Source organism: Staurois parvus, unplaced genomic scaffold, assembly GCF_062004578.1.
Source record: "Staurois parvus isolate SC_StPar_1 unplaced genomic scaffold, SC_StPar_1.0 ptg000746l, whole genome shotgun sequence".
Classification (NCBI taxonomy): domain Eukaryota; kingdom Metazoa; phylum Chordata; class Amphibia; order Anura; family Ranidae; genus Staurois; species Staurois parvus.
The window spans coordinates 553,137-576,039 of record NW_028318542.1 but is presented as its reverse complement, the minus strand read 5'-3'; the positions used below and the strand labels follow the sequence as shown (position 1 = coordinate 576,039).

The 22,903-nt window shown below is 42.1% G+C and overlaps 1 protein-coding gene across 1 annotated transcript in view; it reads left to right on the top strand.

Moving 5' to 3' along the window:
- Window positions 1-9,013, top strand: part of LOC149445090 (mitochondrial 10-formyltetrahydrofolate dehydrogenase-like) — a 28,183-nt gene extending 19,170 nt beyond the window's left edge. Inside the window, exons 7-9 of the mRNA XM_089654227.1 lie at window positions 2,953-3,058; window positions 6,709-6,908; window positions 8,803-9,013. Of these exons, the coding sequence (XP_089510353.1) occupies window positions 2,953-3,058; window positions 6,709-6,908; window positions 8,803-8,858 (362 nt within the window). The 3' untranslated portion in view covers window positions 8,859-9,013. The remainder of the gene's footprint in view (window positions 1-2,952; window positions 3,059-6,708; window positions 6,909-8,802) is intronic.
- The last annotated feature ends 13,890 nt before the right edge of the window (window positions 9,014-22,903 follow it).

The following is a 22,903-nucleotide window of genomic DNA, read 5'->3' as shown; positions in this document are numbered from 1 at the left end:
AAGAGGTACTAGGACCTTTATGAATACTCTAGGAGCAGACTGGATAACCGTGTGTACTCTCCAGTGCTTCAGGAAATTAATTGCCAAAGGGAGGCCAAGGAGACCAGGACAGAAGTGGCCTAAAGATAATGCTTCAGGGGTGCAGCCCTCCTCAGACGGGGGAAATCAACCACTGGAAAAAGAGAAGACAGGCTGCGCAAACACCTAGTGCATTATCCAAGATTTATTCAAAGGTGAAAAAGACAAAAACATACTCACAGACATAGCATGTATAAAAATCTTTTGCATAATGGAGATGGCCGCAGCAACGGGCAAGGTGTTCCAACTGTCAGTGTAGTCAGGAGGCTGACACGTTTCGGGGACGAGTCCCTTTACTGGTAGCTCTGAGGAAAGAGCTACCCCCGAAACGCTTCAGCCTCCTGACTACACCGACAGTTGGAACACCATGCCTGTTGTTGCAGCCATCTCCATTATGCAAAATATTTTTATACATGCTATGTGTCAAGGTCCTACCTTTCCTCAGGGCTTGTGCTGCTCCATGTGCTGGCATCCATCTTAGGTGTCTGCAAATCATTGTGGGATCCTTTATGCTTTCAGCCCTCTGCGGCTCCTCCCCCAGGAGGTGGCAGGCTTATCACATATAAGTCTGCTGGTTGTAGCTGTCCATTGCATTCGTGTCCTGTCTGTTGCACAGCAGCAAGCTCCTGTTTAGTTTCTCGTTGCTCTCCTGGATACCGACTCGGCTTTGGGAAGACTCCTTCCTGGCTTCTGACCCCAGCTCTGGCAACCATCCTTCCTGGCTTCTGACTCCGGCTCTGGCGACCATCCTTCCTGGCTTCTGACCCCGGCTCTGGCAACCATCCTTCCTGGCTTCTGACCCCGGCTCTGGCAACCATCCTTCCTGGCTACTGTTCTACCTAGTCATCCGCTGTTGCTGTTGGACTTGCATAGACTTTGTCTTGTTTTTGTATAATAAACCTACCTTTAATTGCACCTCCTTGTGTGTCTAGCTCCTCGTCCCTGACACTATGTCTGTGAGTATGTTTTTGTCTTTTACACCTTTGAATAAATTGTGGATAATGCATTAGGTGTTTGCGCCACCTGTCTGCTCATTTTACTCTGGGAGCAGAGGATAGGCCAAATACCCCTGTTGGGTCTCCCTCGGACAAGAGATGGTTCAGGGCATTCTTCAAGTTTGAATAACCTTGGGCAGTTTTTGACTGATTTAAGAGGGGGTGAGTCCAAGGATACAGGATTGTGTTGATTGTTCATTGCCCTTGTCCAGTTAGCTGCAGTTTGATAGACAGGGACAGCTGGTTGTAGAGCTGGACCTACAGTACAAGTGTAAAGACAGACTTTAGGAGTGTCTCAAACGTCCTAACTGCAGAATCATTGAATAAAGGTAGAGTGAGATGTTTGTTTCAGACTGAGATTGCAGAGTCAGCTACTGGAACAGACTGCTTTTTAATTAGCTTTCTCCACTACATAGAGGTCAGTAATTATTTTCAGAGGGGTAAAAATCTTTTTTAGAGTAACCTAATCATAGATTGCCCATTCTATGTGTTAATGAACTGGGAATGTCTTTATAGATTTTGAAGGTCTCTTTGTACCAAAAGGGGTGTGATGAGATGTAGGAGAATCAAGTGTGACAGTGCTGAGGCTTTTGCACACAGAAGTGAACATATCAACCTTAACAAGTATGTTGTATGATGCTGCAGTTTCAGGTGTATAGAGTCTGGGGTTGACAAACCCTCTGCAGCCTCCTCTAACCCTGCATCCAGGTCCCCTATGTCCACCTCTTTTAGGCAAGTCTTCTGGATTCGATAGACAGAGGAGTTGGAAAAAGGGCTAGGCATTTTGGAGCCTTGGACAGAAATGGCAATATTAAAGCTTTTAGTTCATGGAAGTAGAGTTGGATGCAGAGACTGATGTTAAAATTGGGTCCAGTACAAGAAATGTCGTCGTTAAGTGTTGTTCGGGCCTTTGGCAGAGCGAATGTTCACCAGAGCTTTTGCCATGGCTCCTTTTCAGTTGGTTTCCATCATAGCCATAGGTGAGGTAGTCCCTGTAGGTTACTCACGCAGTAGAATGCAGAATATAGGGTAACCATGTCTGGAAGGAGTATGCAGCAACCCAGGTGTAGACTGTCCTGTAGCAACAAGCGTCCTACTAGATGTAGCAAAGTCCTCATGGTGAAAGGGTGGGAGGAAGCATCTGGGCACTTTGTAAAGGCTCTAGGCAAAAGTGTTGGTAAAGTGTGCAACTAGTGGTGTGATGTAACATCTGGTCATTCACCTAAGAATGATCTCTGAGTTGTTTAAATATTAGTGGCAAGTTTGAAATGTTTGCACTGTAAAGTGAATACATTCCAAGTTTATTCTGTCTTACCTGTCCATGACGCTGGACCCTATATTGTGCTTCATCCATCACACCCCTGAAGGGGTCTTCAGGATATGGGTTCCATAGGGATGAAGCACAGACCTGGACCTGAGTTCCCGTGTAGGATCCAGTGTCTAAAGCAACACTACAGGCCGTCCACATATTGTGTGGTACGGGTACAGCCCCCAAAGTTTTACCATCCTGGATCCATTGTCCCCAGAGCATGAGATAAAGAGAACTCTTCCAATGGGAACACCTATTCCAGGGACAACTGTCTAAGAGGGGAACTCCCCTACTTTAGGGAGACTTCCTCTAATTTCCTGTTGCGTCCCTGGGACAGAAAATGAAGGGAATTTCCCCAGTGATACACAAACAGAAAAGAATAAACTGGTCGGGGTTTTATTTTTATCCTAGTTTATCAAAAACTGAAAAGCTTTGGCTTTACATACAGTACACTTTAATGCACCAATATATACTGTATAATAAACTAGCATTGATATGAATGTTGCTATGAATATAATCATCGACATACAGTAAATGTTAAAAAAAAAGATACCCTTTAATATTTTTTAGGTTTTTTTATGGAGCCAACCGTATTTACAAATGTAGAAGACCACATGTATGTTGCCCAGGAAGAATCCTTTGGGCCAGTAATGGTTATTTCCAAGTTCAAGGATGGGTAATGTTTTATATTTAAATTTTGATGTTTATGAAAACATACGCTGATTGTTTCTTGTTTGTTTGTCGTTTTTCTGTGACAGAACAAAAATGTAAGCATACCTATAAAAATTATACAGTAAATGAAGTAATGTTTTATTGGTTTTGCTGGAATGGATACAAAGCAATAAAAGGGGCTGAACTGTTTGTGCACATCTGTAGTCCTACTGACTTGAGATCATGTGACCAAATGACTCCAAGAAAGTTAACAATTTAACACTTCTATGACTATCCTAGCAAGACTGCTAAGAAAATTCTATATTAACATTTGAGAACAGGGTAACCCTCATTTTCCTCCTGGGCAAAACCCTCAACAATTTACATGGTGGATCAACAAGGGTCTCTATAGGATAGCACATTTTCTAGACCATAAAGGGATCAGCTTTTATAAGCTTAGAGCAATTTAAAAATTGAAAATGATTCCTGATTGCTTGATATAGCTGGGCATTGGAGAAACCCACTTGCCCTTGTCCCAATTTCCCACAGAGAAAAGGAACAATGTCCAAGTACTCTACACAAATAGCAAAAGACAATTAGCGTTGTCAATATTAGTGCAAAATACCATAAGCTATCTGTAACATATGAAATCTAATATATATAAATAATTAACAAATAAACATGCTAAAAATCTGTGAATTGCTAGCTGCTGCCCAGCACCGTTAGGCATTTTCACTCCACTCCTCCTAAACATGATACAAACAATGATGCAGCGCCAAATACCGTATATACTCGAGTATAAGCCGACCCGAATATAAGCCGAGGTACCTAATTTTACCACAAAAAACTGGGAAAAACTATTGACTCGAGTATAAGCCGAGGGGGTAGGAATAGTGCCCCATCATTGGTGTCAGTGGGGGGAGGAATAGTGCCCCATCATTGGTGTCAGTGTGGGAGGAATAGTGCCCCATCATTGGTGTCAGTGGGGGGAGGAATAGTGCCCCATCATTGGTGTCAGTGGGGAGAATAGTGCCCCATCATTGGTGTCAGTGGGAGGAATAGTGCCCCATCATTGGTGTCAGTGGGGGGAGGAATAGTGCCCCATCATTGGTGTCAGTGGGGAGAATAGTGCCCCATCATTGGTGTCAGTGGGAGGAATAGTGTCCCATCATTGGTGTCAGTGGGGGGAGGAATAGTGCCCCATCATTGGTGTCAGTGGGGGGAGGAATAGTGCCCCATCGTTGGTATCAGTGGGGGGAGGAATAGTGCCCCATCGTTGGTGTCAGTGGGGGGAGGACGAGTGCCCCATCATTGGTGACCCCTGCTCCAGCCTGGGCTCGTTCGCTCCCTCCCTCTCCCATGGTACACACTTACCTGTCAGATGTCTTCCTTCTCCGGCCGCTCTCCTCGATCGATCTCCACGATGCCGCTCGGCTCCTCCTCTCCAAGCTCCACCTCCTCGCCGGTGATTGGCCGCCGGAACTGTAGCTCAGGAGAGGCACACAGGCGCCCAATCACCGGCGAGAGGAGGAGCCGAGCGGCACCGAAAAGATTGAGCGAGTGAGGAGGAGGAGAGCGGCCGGAGAAGGAAGACATCTGACAGGTAAGTGTGTACTATGGGAGAGGGAGGGAGCGAACGAACGAGCCGAGGCTAGAGCAGGGGTCACCAACGATGGTGCACTATTCCTCCCCCCACTGACACCAACGATGGGGCACTATTCCTCCCCCCACTGACACAAACGATGGAGCAGTAATCCCCCCCCCACTAACACCAACGATGGGGCACTATTCCTCCCCCCACTGACACAAACGATGGGGCAGTAATCCCCCCCCCCACTAACACCAACGATGGGGCACTATTCCTCCCACACTGACTGGATTGATCCCGGGGGTGTGTCCAGATGACAGGGACGGCATGTCATCTGCAACGTTGACTCGACGTTGACTCGAGTATAAGCCGAGGGGGCCGTTTTTCAGCACAAAAAATGTGCTGAAAAACTCGGCTTATACTCGAGTATATACGGTAATGAAACAAAGAAAGTCCATCAATATATATGTGGCCAGCCACCAGTGAATTCCAAATATCTAAGTCTCCAATTTTACAGGACACCCACATGTCACATGCACAACACCCAGTGAACAATAAGCACTCACCTCCTGTATTGGACCTTTATCGATATTTGCCCCCTCTGGGGCTATACTTCAGTTGGCTCCTGGCTCCCGGTATGGTCCAAGTACACATTCTCCAGTGTTTTTAAATATACACTATATTGCTAAAAGCTCCAATCACCTCCATGGCCACAGGCGTATAAAATCAAGCACCTAGGCCTGCAGATTGCTTCTACAAACATTTGTGAAAGAATAGGTTGCTCTCAGGAGTTCAGTGAATTCAAGCGCGGTACTATGATACAACCTGGTTGCGACCTGTGTAATAAGTCCATCCATGAAATTTCCTTGCTACTAAACATTCCACGGTCAAGTGTTAGTGGTATTATAACAAAGTGGAAGCAACTGGGAACAACAGCAACTTGGCAATGAAGTGGTAGGCCACGTAAAATGACAGAGCAGGGTCAGCGCATGCTGAAATGCACAGAAGTCGCCAACTGTCTGCAGAGTTAATAGCTAAAGACCTCAAAACTTTGTGTGGCCCAGGGCTGTATTTACCACAAGGCAAACACGGCGTTTGCCTAGGGCGCCACTTTTCAGGGGGGCAGCACCACCCCCTGGAAGGAAGTACACTTGCAGCATGAGGACCGGGTGGGAGTTGAGAGAGGCTGCAGAGTGCTTGGTTGTGTATGCAGAGCCCGACTCTCATTCTCAGGGTTGTCTGGAGCTGTGAAGGTGAGTGACTTTCTGTCCAGGGGGATGGGATGCAGTGGTTTAAAGCATGCCATCACTGGACTGTAGAACAGTGGAGATGTGTTCGCTGGAGTGACGAATCACGCTACTCTGTCTAACAATCCAATGGACGTGTCCGGGTTTGGTGGTTGCCAGAAGAATGGTACTTACCTGACTGTATTGTGCCAAGTATAAAGTTTGGTGGAGGGGGGATTATGGTGTGGGGTTGTTTCTCGAGGGGTTGGTCTAGGCCTCTTAGTTCCAGTGAAAGGGACTCCTAATGCGTCAGCATACCAAGACATTTTGGACAATTTCATGCTCCCAAATTTGTGGGAACAGTTTGTGGATGGCTCCTTCCTGTTCCATCATGACTGCACACCAGTGTACAAAGCAAGATCCATAAAGACATGGATGAGCAAGTTTGGGGTGGAGGAACTTGAGTGTCCTGACCTCAACCCGATAGAACACCTTTGAGATGAATTAGAGCGGAGACTCCAAGGCAGGCCTTCTCGTCCGACAGTGCCTGACCTCACAAATGCTCTCCTGGAAGAATGGGCAAACATTCACATAGACACACTCCTAAACCTTGTGGACAGTCTTTCCAGAAGAGTTGAAGCTGTTATAGCTGCAAAGGGTGGGCCAACTCAATATCGAGCCATCCGGACTAAGACTGGGATGCCATTAACGTTCATGTGCTTATAAAGGCAGGCGTCCCAATACTTTTGGCAACATAGTGTAGCTTGCAGTACAAAGCACTTTAAACACTAATTCTGAATATTATTGTCATAGTAGAATTTATTGCTGTCATTTCCATTTCTTTTGTTTTTGCTCATGCAGTGATATTGAAGGTGTTCTGGCACGAGCCAATAGCACAGAATATGGGCTAGCATCTGGAGTCTTCACAAAAGATATCAGTAAAGCAATGTATGTGACTGAGAAGCTGGAAGCCGGAACCATGTTTATCAACACCTACAACAAAACAGACGTTGCTGCACCATTTGGAGGATTCAAACAATCAGGCTTTGGCAAGGACTTGGGTAATAATTTGGTTTATTATGAACATCTGTGTATGTTAAATTATATAGAAGGGGAAAAACATCCATAGACTTTGCTCAGACTAAGAATATATTTGACAGTTAATTGACCAATTAGATTAACAGTAATCTTCAGATAATTTGCCTGTACATTCATTCACTCTGATTCTGTGTTCTTAGATGCTAAATGGGGTTGAGGAAATAGTAGTCACATGATGACTATTTCTACGTGTTATATGAATATCATTTGCTATTTTCCTCAACGCCCATAGTCATAGAATGCAGTACAGTTGCCAAATGATCCGTTTGAATAGGTTTATCCATATAAATATAAAGTAAACATGTCACTTTAATATCAATTTAAATGTAACAGTTGCATGCAGGTACTGTTAAAGTACTTCTTCCTGACCCTAGGTGCTCAATATACACAAAGCAACCTCTAGTTCTGATGTCACAGTTCTACCTTGTCCCTACCCCTTACACTCTTTTTTTTAACTAAACAAACTGTTGATTTTACTGTCAGAGCAGAAATGGTTGATCACTATGTAGCTTGTAGGCCACAGTGGAAGATGACCTGTCTCAGCTAAGGGCTTATAAGTGACACTCTGACTCTGGTTTACTAAAGCAGTAGAGCATGTTCACTTTCAAAGTGAATTTTGATTGATCTGTGTGCCAATGTGAGCTACATGCAATGGATATTGTGTAAATCCAGCCTTAAGCATGGACCATCTAGTTGTTTATATCTAGTGTACAATGAAAGGCTGACCGGTGAAGTTTCATTGGTAAAGCGATGCTTCACTCTAAAAAATAAAATTTTAATAACATGACACTCACCTGTCCAGGGATCCAGCTCTGCACTCACCCGCTTCTTCGCTGGTCTTTGGGTCTCTGTCACTGGCATGTTTACTGTGGGCAGGCAGCTGTGATTTCTTGCAGCTGCACAGCCACCTGCCCACTGCGCATGCGTGAGCCACGCTGCTCCTTCTGCATGGTCCCAGTCTTCTGGGACCTGTGATGTGGGGGGGGGGGGGGGGGAATGCTGGTGTATTGCCACAGAGAACCCACCAGAAGTAGGCATGGATACTTGTCAATAACCAGGTACCCGCCGCCCCCCTCAAAAAAGTGAAGGGGGGGGGGCATAAAGTGGAATGTGCCCTTTAGGGTAATGTTCCGTTTTAACTATAGACCAACTAGCTGCCTATACCCAGTGTACAACGAAAGGCTGCCCACTGAAGTTTCATGGATTAACGTGAAATTAAACCCAGGTTTGAAAGAAAAATATTCTAATAAAATATGCATTCTTAACTTAAAATATGTACATTCTATTGTTCTCAGCTGCCTCCAAAACTCTAAATTCCATTTTTTTTGTTAGCTGCTATGATCTGACTTCCTGTTAGAGGGTGGCAAGGTTATTTCCCTATGGTCCCACTGTATGTAGCAATGAAGACACCTTTTTCTTTCTCACTTGCAAGGTGGACCAGAGACTATGGCATGTGTAGCGTGCATAGAGCAGTGCACATGCCCATAATTAATGCATGCTACTAGTTTCAAACAAATGGAAGCAAGGAGGGTAAATGAGAGATTCAGGAGCTCACAAAGGGTGTTACAAGTAGGTATAAAAACACAAGAATAGATCACAGGGCTATTAGGCAGTAGATATGTATGTATTATTTTTGGAGAGTAGGATATTATTTAATGGCAGTTTCAAGATGACACATGTCCAATAATTTCAACCACATCAAGATGCGTTCTCAGAACCCTGCACCCACAGTTGATGCACATAATCCAGTAATATACCTTGAATTTAAACTGAATATAAGGCAAATAAGGTGTTCACTATGAATACACTATGAACATTGCTTACGTGTAGCTTCTAAAGTCTTGTTTTGTCACACAGGTGAAGAGGCTCTCCATGAATACCTCAGAACTAAAGCAATTACTGTGGAATACTAGACTTGTCAACTGAATCCAAATACCCACAGGATTTATTTTTGTAATCAGATAATTTTCACATCTCTAAAGAAAATAGAGCACCATTTAATATGGATGTATTAAGGATACCACCAAACTATTTCCTATTTCATATAGCATCAATCTGTAATGATTCTTGTCTTATGAGGTGTTATGATGCAGCAGGATATATTATCTGCATTATAAGCAGGCCTTTTTTATTAGAAAAATAAATAAATATCACTTGTGTAAACATTTTTGTATTGATGAATTTGGTAAATGTTGTAAGCCACTTCCATGCATGGACTTTTCCGGTTGCTACCTGTTACAGCAAAATTGCCTTATAAAAGATTCCTGTCAACGACCTCACAACACTGAGAGGCAATGTATCCCTTTATGTGACTAAAATCCTAATAAAATCAAATGTCCGTACATAAAGTCCTCATTGCAGAGCTAAAGAAATAAAATCTAAGTCACATCCTTATCAAGTTTCATCCAGATAAGATCCCTCATATCCGAGTGTATGAAGTAATAATAAATAGAATCACCACTTGTGGAGTACCATCACCATCTACCTCTCACCTGATGGAAAAGCTTACTGAATTTCGGTCTAATAATGCCTTTAACCCTATTATCCCTGGGTTATGGTGATATCCTTCATCTTATAGTACTGAGAGCCTCCGGTGCAGTTGAATCATGGGGATATGTATGGGAAAAAATGCTAAAAAGTGTGTACCTGTATACACAATTTATTAAAAAATGTTAAAAATAAATACACTCACAAATAGGGTGCACTGTCCTGGTGCACTACAGATACCAACAGTGGTCAGAACAGATATTCCATATACCTGCGGTACCTGGTGGGAATTCTGTGAGTGGAATGAGCCACGCAGGCGTAACTCGTAAGGGTGTGGAGAGTAACATTTTAAAACTTAACAGTACTCACAAGGTAGATCGCTACAGGAGAAAATCAGAGGATGAGAGCAAGGGAGGGAGAACGCTGATTCCGCTCACAGAATTCCCACCATGTGCAGCGGGTATATGGAATATCTGTTGGTATCTGTAGTGCACCAGGATAGTGCACCCTATTTGTGAGTGTATTTATTTTTAAAATGTTTTAATAAATTGTGTATATGGGTACACACTATGTCAGCATTTTTTTCTATACATATCCCCATGATTCATCTGCATCGGAGGCTCTGAGTACTATAAGATGAAGGATATCACCATAACCCAGGGATAATAGGGTTAAAGGCGTTATTAGACCAAAATTCAGTAAGTCTTTCCATCAGGTGAGAGGCAGATGGTGATAGTACTCCACAAGTGGTGATTCTATGTATTATTACTGGATCAAAATTGATAAGTATTTCTTTAGCTCTGCAATGAGGACTTTATGTACGGACATTTGATTTTATTAGGATTTCAGTCACACAAAGGGATACATTGCCTCTCAGTGTTGTGAGGTCTTTGACAGGAATCTTTTGTATTGCAACATTGTAGCACTGTCCTGACAAGTATATTGTTTATTGTATATGTGGTGTGGACATATGAGGACATAGCAGCAACATTTTCAGTTTTGTGTCCATTCCTTTGTATCTGATTAGTGTTATATATAATGATTGCACACAGGTTTTTTTTTACTTTTAAAGTTGCCCTTACTGCCTATGATTATGAGGAATGTCCTGGTGTTCTTTTCCCTTTTTGTTGTGAAATTAATTGACATCATAAGTTTCTGAAATAGTTGTACTACAAAAAAAACACGTACATTCATTTTTCCAGCACCACCTTTACTTAAGTACATGTGTAAAACTGTAAGTGCATTTACTTATTTCACTAAACATTAACCACTTTAACTCTTATACTTGTACTCCCTACCAAAGTCTACTTTTAATAAATAAATAAATAAATAAATAGGTGTATACTTTCCTGCTCTGTGCAATGGAATTTCCCAAAACAGCCTAAAGCTCCTCTTGTGGAGTTCCGCCCCAGCACTCCTGGCTCCTCCTCTACTCCAAGTGCCCTATAGAAAGATACTTGCTATAGGAGCATTCATGCGGGCTCAATCCCGAGCCACGCTGCCTGCGTCCATTGACACACACAGCATGGTTCGACCTTGCCCCACCACAGGATTTGACTGCAAGCAGTGGAAGGCTATGCCTCCTGCTGCTCTCAGTCTGTCCTGTGAGAGCAGGGAGAGAAAACAGAGCTTCTGCAGATGGGCACAGCACGGGATCGAGTGTGGATTTAGGAAAGTATGGGAGGGGAGGGGGTAATACTGATGCCTAAACATTTTTTACCTTAATGTAGGGAATGAATTAAGGCAAAAAAGACTTTAGAACCACTTTAAGATAACAAAAGTAATTACATGTATTTTTTTTTGGGGGGGGGGGGGCAAACAAAGCTTTTATTTGAATAATTGTGATATTGTCTTACAATTTATTATTCTCTTTTCAATCCTTGGACTAAAAGATGTAACAAAACTAAAGAAAAAAAAACCTTTTTTGTTTATTATAACTAGTCTTACTGTAGATAGTAAGTCTAGATTGATTATTTTTCCTTTTTAAAATGACACTAAAAATAAGAGCATGGTACAAAGCATTGCAAAGTGTACAAAAGAAATAAAGGTTTTTTTTTTTTTTAATTTTTGTATATTTTTTTTTAACGCAACACTAAAACATTAAAGCACAGTTTAAAAAGGTTGAAATATTAATTTAAAATAATTAGCTGAAAAATACTAGCTAAGGGAATTAAGAAGAGGAACTTAAGTCCACCTAGGGAGTGGCTCTGCCTCTCCCCTGGTGCCATCTTTATGACCATGCGCAGCTATGCCAATGGCATTGCCTGGCCTTTGGGTCCTGGCAGAGCTTGTCAGCACATCTGCACACAAGCAGATGAATTTCCTTGCATACGCAAAGACAGGGAAGGTTTCAGACCTCCTTGGTAGCACTGTTTGTGCATGTGGAAACCCCGAGAGCGTGTGCTGATGGCCGGGGAAACTAACTCACGCAGAGATGTGCTGCAGCGCTCTCGCGGGACCCAAGCCTGGTGGCACATCTGGGCAGGGATATATGCTTACCTAGGCGAGAATTGTGGAAGTGCTACTTTGCAGCACAAATAAAGCACTTAAAAAAAAAAAAGAAAAAAATGTTATAAGAGAGGGATAAGGAAAGGCATCACAACATGCTCCTTTAGGATGGAGGTCTGCAATAATTAGGGATGTTTAACTTAGGGTAAAATAAGAATACATTTTATTTAACTTTTTTTTTAAACTTGTAAGGTTGCTTTAACTGTCATCATTTGCAGATCAAAGGGAACCCCTTTGATCTGCATACCAATGAAACAGAGTAAATATGATGTAACAATAATATTATGTCATGTCATATTTCTCAATGAAGCATATGGACACTGTTTAGAAACTTTTTCACCACAGCAGCTGTAGGTGATCTCATTTTGACAGCTAGGATTTGCTGGGCAAAATTTTTTTTTTCTTGGACAAATTGGGGATTGTCAGACTGTAACAAACATTGTGGCTGCATCATATTATTTATAGCATGTCTATTGGAGCATACTTTGTGGCAGAACAAGAGGGAACACTGCACTAGGTGTCTAGATTGAGCTTTGTGAATTATATCAGGCCAAGTACCTTGTTTTCCAGGAGGGATTTGGTCAGGGAACTTACAGCCTTCATCCTTTAATACTCATGGTTTGGCCAACCTGAGCCCTAAGCCTTCCAGAACTAGGGATGAGTGAAAATTGCCATTTTCACTTTACTAAAAGGTGGCAATGATTGGGACATTTTCACTGAAATACATTGGAGTTAATGAAGAAAAAATTTGGTGCTTTTGTTTTTATCATACACAGGCCTTTAAATGGTTCCTGAGGATTATGGGTGCTCTTTTAAACAATCCTGGAACTTACTTATTGACTCAAATGTATTTGGGGGAAATGACACAATTTTTTCTCAAATTTTAGTGAGGTCAACACGGTAATTTTTTTCTCATCTCTGTTCTGTAGTACCCATGGCTCTGGATAGTCAAATCATGAGCACAACAGGATTAGTTTGTAATCACTCCCATCCTGGAGAATTTTGGTATCACTTTTAGTCTAGCCCATCACTAGAATACCTGGGGTGTCCCCACTAGAAGCAAGGGCTGCTGCCAGTATACAGTAAATCCAAGGGCATGCATTCAGGCATGCAAGCCATTCCACCTCAGCAAGGTGGTAATACCATCGGGAACTGAAACAAATGAGTAAGATACAACTGCTGACTGAGGTTATGCTTTGAAAGAGTGACAACTGCATTCTGCCCCATAACGGGCACTTGCAGAACAGACATGTAACACTGCAAACTTGTTCATCTTCAATAAAAAAATATTGGGCAGTAGTTAGGCCACCCCACCTACTGGCTTCCACTGATTAATTTCTCCCCCTATGGGGGGTTTTAATTGTTACGTAAGAGGCACTTGTATGTGATTACTATGGAAATGCTATAGGAATGAATACTTAAATGTCCACTCACGTTAAGCCTACATAGAGGATATAGCCTCAAAATGCTTCCAATAAATTACTATAGAATAGGTGTAGTTTTCTAATGCATGGTAAAATCAATTGCTTAATTGCTTTGAAACACACATATAGTCTATAGATTCATCTTCTACATGGATATAGACTTGCCTCTAATGTTCTAGCTTTTTTATTACATACGATAAGATCTGGAAGAATTGTACATTCTGATCTATACAGCCTTGTACTAATAAGGATCCTGGTGAAAACTGATGCTGCTGGAGACTGTGTACCTGAGTGTGTTTAGCTGAAAGGAAGATAAAGGCAATGACAGAACTGTTCCAAACTAAATGATGAACATGAAAAAATATATTTCATGTTAAAACAATGCTAAATTTATAATTGTAAAACTTTTCCACTTGAGCTCCAGGTTTTACCCCCTTCATGACCAGACTATTTTTTGCTACGCTACTTTAACTGGTAATTGCTTGGTCATGCAAAGCTGTACCTAAATTAAATTTATTTAATTTTTTCACACAAAATAGAGCTTTCGTTTGGTGGTATTTGATCACCACTGTTTTTTTTTCTAATTATTATTATATAACCAAAAAATGACTGAACATTTTGAAAAAAACACCCAATTTTTTTTACTTTCTGCTATAAAACATATTCACTTAAAAATTTTAACAAATCTAATTTTTTAATAAATTTAGGCTAAAATGTATTCTGCTACATGTCTTTGTTAAAATAAAATCTCAATATGTGTACATTGATTGGTTTGTGAGAAAGTTATAGCGCAGGGGTGGGCAAACTTTTTGACTCGAGGGCCGCAATGGGTTCATATATTGGACCCGGGGGCCGGACCAACAGTAGATGAATTATGTGTATGTGTCATCCATAGTAAGTATAGTAATATTCCCCCATAGTAAGCATAGTAATTCATCCCCCATATAGTAATTCATCCCCCATATAGTAATTCATCCCCCATATAGTAATTCATCCCCCATAGTAATTCATCTCCCATATAGTAATTCATCCCCCATAGTAATTCATCCCCCATATAGTAATTCATCCCCCATATATTAATTCATCCCCCATAGTAATTCATCCCCCCAATAGTAATTCATCCCCCCTATAGTAATTCATCCCCCCTATAGTAATTCATCCCCCATAGTAATTCATCCCCCATATAGTAATCCTTCCCCCATATAGTAATTCATCCCCCATAGTAATTCATCCCCCATATAGTAATTCATCCCCCATAGTAATTCATCCCCCCTATAGTAATTCATCCCCCATAGTAATTCATCCCCCATATAGTAATTCATCCCCCATATAGTAATTCATCCCCCATAGTAATTCATCCCCCATATAGTAATTCATCCCCCATATAGTAATTCATCCCCCATAGTAATTCATCCCCCCTATAGTAATTCATCCCCCATATAGTAATTCATCCCCCCTATAGTAATTCATCCCCCCTATAGTAATTCATTCCCCATATAGTAATTCATCCCCCATAGTAATTCATCCCCCATATAGTAATTCATCCCCCATATAGTAATTCATCCCCCATATAGTAATTCATCCCCCATATAGTAATTCATCCCCCATAGTAATTCATCCCCCATATAGTAATTCATCCCCCATATAGTAATTCATCCCCCATAGTAATTCATCCCCCATATAGTAATTCATCCCCCATATAGTAATACATCCCCCATAGTAATTCATCCCCCATAGTAATTCATCCCCCATAGTAATTCATCCCCCATAGTAATTCATCCCCCATATAGTAATTCATCCCCCATAGTAATTCATCCCCCATATAGTAATACATCCCCCATAGTAATTCATCCCCCATAGTAATTCATCCCCATATAGTAATTCATCCCCCATAGTAATTCATCCCCCATATAGTAATTCATCCCCCATAGTAATTCATCCCCCATAGTAATTCATCCCCATATAGTAATTCATCCCCCATAGTAATTCATCCCCCATAGTAATTCATCCCCCATATAGTAATTCATCCCCCATAGTAATTCATCCCCATATAGTAATTCATCCCCCATAGTAATTCATCCCCCATAGTAATTCATCCCCCATATAGTAATTCATTCCCCATATTAATTCATCCCCCATATAGTAATTCATCCCCCATATTAAGTCCCCAAGTCCCCCCTGTGTTAATTCACTTACCTTTGCTCCGCGCGTTCCTCTCGCCGTGTCCCGCGCCGTTCCGGTGCAGCATGAAAATCTGTCTCCTATGAGGATCTGTCCCCCTCGACGTATCTGCGCATGTGCCAGTTTCAGGCATTAGCAGCCAATCGGCGATCTCCGGCACATGCGCAGATACGTCGAGGGGGACAGATCCTCATAGGAGACAGATTTTCATGCTACACCGGAACGGCGCGGGACACGGCGAGAGGAACGCGCGGAGCAAAGGTAAGTGAATTGACACAGGGGGGACTTGGGGACTTCAGGGCGGACTGCGAGAGGAGCCTAGCTCCGCGGGCCGGATTAAAAGGTCCGCCGGGCCGTATACGGCCCGCGAGCCGTAGTTTGCCCATTGCTGTTATAGCGTCTACATACTATGGTATATACACTGGAATATTTATTTATTTTTAGACTTGTAATGGCAGTGATCAGCAATGTATAGTGGGACTGTAATAGTGCGGTGGGCAATCTGACACTGATGCTGGCTGAGAGGTACACTAACTGACATCACCAGTGACACTAATACAGTGATAATAATATACATTGTCACATGATTGTTCCCCCTGTCCTGAAACCTGCTGACAAAATCCTGCTGTGTCCAATCACAGTGGGAATCGGCCGGGGGGGAAGTGGGACCTGAACCTGGAAGACACTGCCGACATACAGGTACATAAGTCAAGGTGCGCCATTTCATTTATAACTTGCTAGAGTCCCCTTCTGATTTTGTGTATCTCTTGGGAACACCAATGGAAATACATTAGTCATAGTTCCTGAGGAATCTTGAAAATTAACTGCAGAGATCTCTCAATCAGATTTAAAAAAAAAAAAGTTAAAGAACAGCACCTAGTAAATAAAAAATATCAACTTTGCTAAAAGAAAAAAAAGTGGTATATTACTTTTTTTTCTTGAATTTTATTTCTGGTGTGAGCTTGTAGTTGACAATAAGGATGGTTGCAACATTTGGCCAACAGAATGACACAAGAATAACAGTATTCATTATAATAGTATAGTTTAAATGATATGTACAGCTCTGGGAACATGTTATATGTTCCACCCGTTTTTGTTGTGGAACACGTAATATGCTCCCAGTGCTGCACCCGAAGTATGGGGAAAAGTTGACCCCGTATTATCTGTCAGATTTGAAAATAGAGCGGCTGTGCAGGGCTTCATCCACATGGCCACATCATTCATTCACAGAGTTCTGTGAATGAATGCACTAAAAGTCCTGACAAACCTGGCAGCTGTCGGCTTGTAGTTTTCAATGAACAACCATGGCATTGTGGAGCGCCGTGGTAGTTAATGAAATCTTCCTGTCAGTATATCTGCTTGCTTGTGCATCCCATACGGAGAAGCAGATATACTGACAGATCTGCAGGAGACCTGCATGACATCAGCGATCTACTAATCTCAGTGTAAATACAACTGTTCTATGAAGCCCTCAGAGGTTTGTTAGAGAACATTAGTGAACAAGCAGCATCATGAAGGCCAAGGAACACACCAGACAGGTCAGGTATAAAGTTGTGGAAAGGTTTAAAGCAGGCTTAGGTTATGAAAAAATATCCCAAGTTTTTAACATCTCTTCGGAGCACTGTTCAATCTATCATCCAAAAACGGAAAGAGTTTGGCACAACTGCATATCTACCAAGACATGGCCGTCCTCCTAAACTGACAGGCCTGGCAAGGAGAGCATTAACCACTTGGGCACTTGTACCCCCTTTGTGCCAAGGCCAATTTTCAGCTTTCAGCACTGTCGCATTCTGAATGACAATTACACGGTCATGCAACATTGTACCCATATGAAATTTGTATCATTTTTTTCACACACATAGAGCTTTCTTTTGGTGGTATTTATTCACCACTGGGTTTTTTATTTTTTGCACTATAAACAAAAAAAAAAACAAAAAAATTTGAAAAAAAAAGTTTTTCTTTTGTTTCTATCATAACATTTTGCAAACAGGTAATTGTACTCCTTCACTGATGTGCGTTGATGAGGCTGCACTGATAGGCAGCACTGATGGGCATTAATGAGGAGGCACTAATGATGCACTGATAGGCAGCACTGATGGGCACTGATAGGCAGCACTGATGGGCACTGACGAGTGGCACTGACTGACAGCACTGACTGGCAGCACTGACTGATGGCACTGATGGGTGCAACTGCTGGGCAACACTGATGGGCGGCACTGACGGGCACTGGTGGGAGGCACTGATGGGCACTGGTGGGTGGCACTGCAGGGCACACTGATTATCAGTGCCCTGCTGATTAGTGTCGATCTGCTCTGTGACAGCTGCTGGGTATCGGCAGTACCTTCCTCACACTGTAACAGCGTGAGGAAAGTGCTGCCGATAACCAGCAACTGTATTTACTTCGTGATCTGCTGTGTCATTGGACACAGCTGATCAAGTGGTAAAAGGCTGCTGTGATTGGCCTTTTACCTGATCACGTGATCAGCTCTGTCTGTAGGACACAGCGATCATGGAGATTGCTGAGTGCACACCGCTGGGGGCGCGCGGGAGGGCGCGTTCTGGGAGGATGTCATATGACGCATTCCCAGAACTGGATAACTGCGCTGTAGCTGTCCTTCAGCTATAGAGCAGTTACCAAGTGGTTAATCAGAGAAGCAGCCAAGGGGACCATGGTGGGAGAATCTGTCCACAGGACAACTATTAGTTGTGCACTCCACAAATCTGGCCTTTATGGAAGAGTGGCAAGAAGAAAGCCATCGTTGAAAGAAAGCCATAAGAAGTCCTGTTTGCAGTTTACGAGAAGCCATGTGAGGGACACAGCAAACATGTGGAAGAAGGTGCTCTGGTCAGATGACTAAAAGCAAAACACTATGTGTGGCGGAAAACTAACACTACACATCACCCTGAACAAACCATCCCCACTGTGAAACATGGTGGTGGCGGCATCATGTTGCAGGGATACTTTTCTTCTGCAGGGACAGGGAAGCTGGTCAGAGTTGATGGGAAGATGGATGGAGCCAAATACAGGGTAATCTTAGAAAAAAACCTGTTAGTCTGCAAAAAACAGACTGGGGTGGAGGTTCACATTCCAACAGGACAACGACCATAAACATACAGCCAGAGCTACAATGCAATTATTTAGATCAAAGCATATTCATGTGTTAGAATGACCCAGTCAAAGTCCAGACCTAAATCCAATTGAGGATCTGTGGCAATATTTGAAACTTGCTGTTCACAGACGCTCTCCATCCAATCTGACAGAGCTTGAGCTAATTTACAAAGAAGAATGGGTAGAAATGTCACTCTCTAGATGTGCAAAGCTGGTGCAGGCATCCCCCAAAAGACTTGCAGATGTAATTGCAGCGAAAGGGGATTCTACAAAGTATTGACTTGGGGGGGGGGGGGGGGCTGAATACAAATGCATGACACACTTTTCAGATATTTATTTTTTTAAAATTTTGAAAACCATTTATCATTTTCCTTCCACTTCACAATTATGTGCCACTTTGTGTTGGTCTATCACATAAAATCCCAATAAAATACATTTACGTTTTTGGTTGTAACATGACAAAATGTGGAAAATGTCAAGGGGTATGAATACTGTTGTTCCCTGGCTGTCATTCGAATGCTTTGTATTTAATTCTGGCACTCATTTACTGCACACTTTCAGATAGAAACCTACAATGATAGCCCCCATACTTCTCTGACGTTTACAGGTATTGAGCAGAACCAAACGCTCCTATGCTTTTGCAGATGAAGACAGCATCAGCTTAACACCAGGCATGTGAGAGCTTGAAATTTTGGTTGAGAGCTGACATAACAACTGCAGATCAAACAGAGACTAAGATGGCAGCTTCCTTGGCTGTAATGGATAAGAGGGTTTAGTTCCATTTTAAATAAAAACACAAAGAATTTGGAATTCTGCTTTGCCATCCTTATGACCTACAGAAATCTGCCACACTGCATATCCAGGAAGACAACGCCACTATTTCCTGGACCAGCTTTACAGTTTCCAGTGTTACCTCCATTCATCACACAACAAATCACAGTGTAAATATGCTGATACATGGCCCAATGAGCAGTCTGGAGACAGAAAGGTCACACTAGAAACTGTAAACCAGGATTAAAGGGTGTTCAATCACACATGCTTAGCACTCTTGAAGCCTTTCTTGATATGATAAAGTAATATTGTGTGTTCAGTTAAGAGGTCAGGGCCATCAATTATTTACTGCATATGTATTGTGGTGAAAGATAATCCCACATTTCTATTCTCCCCAGGACAGAAACCGGGGGGGGAACCCTTCCAATGGGAATGCTAGTTCTGGTGACCCTTACTTTGGAGGGATTCCTGTTGGGGCCAAGGGACAGGAAGTGAAGGGAAATTTCCTCAGTGTGATACAGGTGGCAAAAAAATTAACATGGGCTATAACCCTCCCATACTCTATCCAGAAGGATTAAAAAAATAGTTTTGCCTATAGTTCTACTTTAATGTCACTGCAGCATATCTGCAAAAGGGAAGCACATTTTTGTGGGTTGCAACAGTATTGCCTATAGTTAGCACTTAAAAATGGACTTGCTCCTGCTCTGTGCCATTCTAACAACTCAAGAAGACAATCCATTTTCTGCTTTCTGCTTTGAATTAACCACTTGCGCTCCAGAGGATTTACCCCCCTTGCTGACCGGGCCATTTTTCATCATACAGCGCTGTGTTACTTTAACTGACAATTGCGCAGTCATGCAACGCTGCACCCAAATGAAATTTATGTCTTTTTTCCCCACAAATACAGATTTCTTTTGGTGGCATTTGATAACCTCTGCGTTTTTTTTGCGCTATAAACAAATTAAGACTGACAATTTTGAAAAACTATATATATATTTTTGACATTTGCTATAAAACATATCCAATAAAAAAATCTAATTTCTTTGAAAATTTAGGCCAAAATGTATTCTGCTACATGTCTTTGCTAAAAAAAATTCCCAATATGCGTAAATTAATTGGTTTACATGAAAGTTATAGCGTCTACAAATGGCAGTATAGACGTTTCCCCGTACTGTCTGTCAGATTTGAAAAAAGTGTGTCTGTGAAGGGCTCTGCCCACATGCCCACATCACTCATTCACAAAGTTCTGTGAATTAGTGCCTACAAGTCTCAGCAGCCTTAGTGTTTTCAGTGAACATGAACTACCACACCGCTGTGGAGCACCGTGGTGGTTCATTGAAGATATATATATATATATATATATATATATATATATATATACCAGGGGCGGACTGACCATTTGGAAACTCAGGCACTGCCCCAGGGTCAGTAGGGGGCCCCATGAGATGCCCCTGGTACCTTTTTCTTAGGCTTTTTTGAGTTTAGGCAAGGACACAGGGGCCCCATGATCCCTTATTGTCTGGGGGCCCCATGAGTTGTCAGTCCGCCCCTGATATATACTGTACATATATATATATATATATATATATATATATATATATCTGCTTGCTCGTTCATTTCGTACGGCAAGCAGGTATTCTGACAGGTCTGCAGGAGACCTACATGGCATCAGCGATTTACTGATTTCTGGTGTAATGCTTTCCAGGCTCCTGCAGACAAAAATAATAAATGCACATTTTTTTACCTGCAAAAAAATGTGCATTTATAATTTTTGTCAAAAAGATGAACTTATCCTTTAAATGTATTGATTTTGGAAAACAGTTAAATCTATGGGTTTAGTTCCCCTTTAAATTCCCATTGCAGTTACATTCAGTTCCCTGCCAATCAATTTCAATCCCAAGAGCTTGAATACTATGGTGCTTTGATATTAAAATAGCAACCTTTTCTCATGGTCCCTACATTTGCTTCCCCAGTCCCACCTCATATGCTTAGTCTTGCCCCAGGAATCCATTGTCTGTAATCATGCATGACCCTTTTTAAAATTGTGCCACACCAAAAATCAACTTTGTTAGTATTTTGGTGCACTCATTAGCCAGGTGTGTGGGGTAGCATTGAGAAAAAAAGTATAACTAAAGTCAAAACGTATTTTTTTTTTAATTCTGGACAGGGATTACTACTCTTGTCCGCTTGTTATTGCTGGCTGTGTACCCATTAGGGAGATGCACCTTCTTGATTTGTCCTGTTTACTATGATCGTCAAAAGTAAAAGAAAATCTCAAATTTTGGGTTGACACCAAAACAGTAATAGAGGGGAAATCTTCCAATGGGGACACTAGCTCTGGTAACATCCTGGGATTCTCTCACATTGGAGGGATTGTCTCTTACTTCCTGTTTTGGCTATGGAACAGGAAGTGAGAGAAATCTCCCCAATGGTACACAGATGGCAAAGAATAAACTGGCAGGGGTTATAACCCTCCCTTACTCTATCCAAAATGAAAAAGAGTTTTGCCTATAGTTCTACTTTAATTTTGATTTGGTTTTTATTGCTGTCTTTGCCCCCGTTAAGGAGATTCACCCTCTCTATTTGTCCTGTTTACCACTTTAACTGAAAGTGAAAGTTAAAGCGGAGCTCCGCCCAAAAGGGGAAGTTCCGCTATAAGGACCGGTCCCCTGCTCCCTGTTAAGGATTGGCACCTTTGGGGAGCTGGTACCTGAAATTGACAGGGACCTGCTCCCACTGCGATCACCTAGGTGGTCAGAAGCAGAAGTTGTCCCCCCCAGTCTTCTGGGACATGTGACAGGTCCCAGCAGAAGACTATGAGACCATGCAGGAAGCGCAGCGCTACTCATGCATGCGCAGTGGGCACCTGGTTGTGAAGCTGCAAGTTGTCACAGCTGGGTGCCCACACTGAAGATGCTGGTGCAGGGAACATGGGACGGGCTGCGGGGAGGACACTGCGGAATGGAGGGACAGGTAAGTGGCTGTTTTTTAAAAGTCAGCAGCTACAATTTTTGTATCTGCTGACTTTTATTTTTTTTACAGTTTGACTGGAAATCCACTTTAAGAAAACCCCACATTTTGGGTTGTCCCCAGAAAAGTAACAGAGGGGAAATTTTCCAAAGGGAACACTAGTTCATGTGACCTGAGGATCTCCATGGAATTCCCTTAATTTGTACAAATTTCCTCTCACTTCCTGTTTTGGTTATGGGACAGGAAGTTAAGGTATATCTCCCCAATGGGACACAGGTGACAAATAAAACCTGACATGGGTTATAACCCTCCCTTACACTATTTAAAATGAAAAAATGTATTTTGCCTATAGGTATTTATTACAGGTACCTATACAGCACCGTCAATTTACGCAACACTTTACATATATTGTACATTTACATCAGTCCCTAACCCTCAAGGGACGTACAATCTAATGTCCCTAATTTACATTCATACATACACATACTAGGGACAATTTAGACAGGAT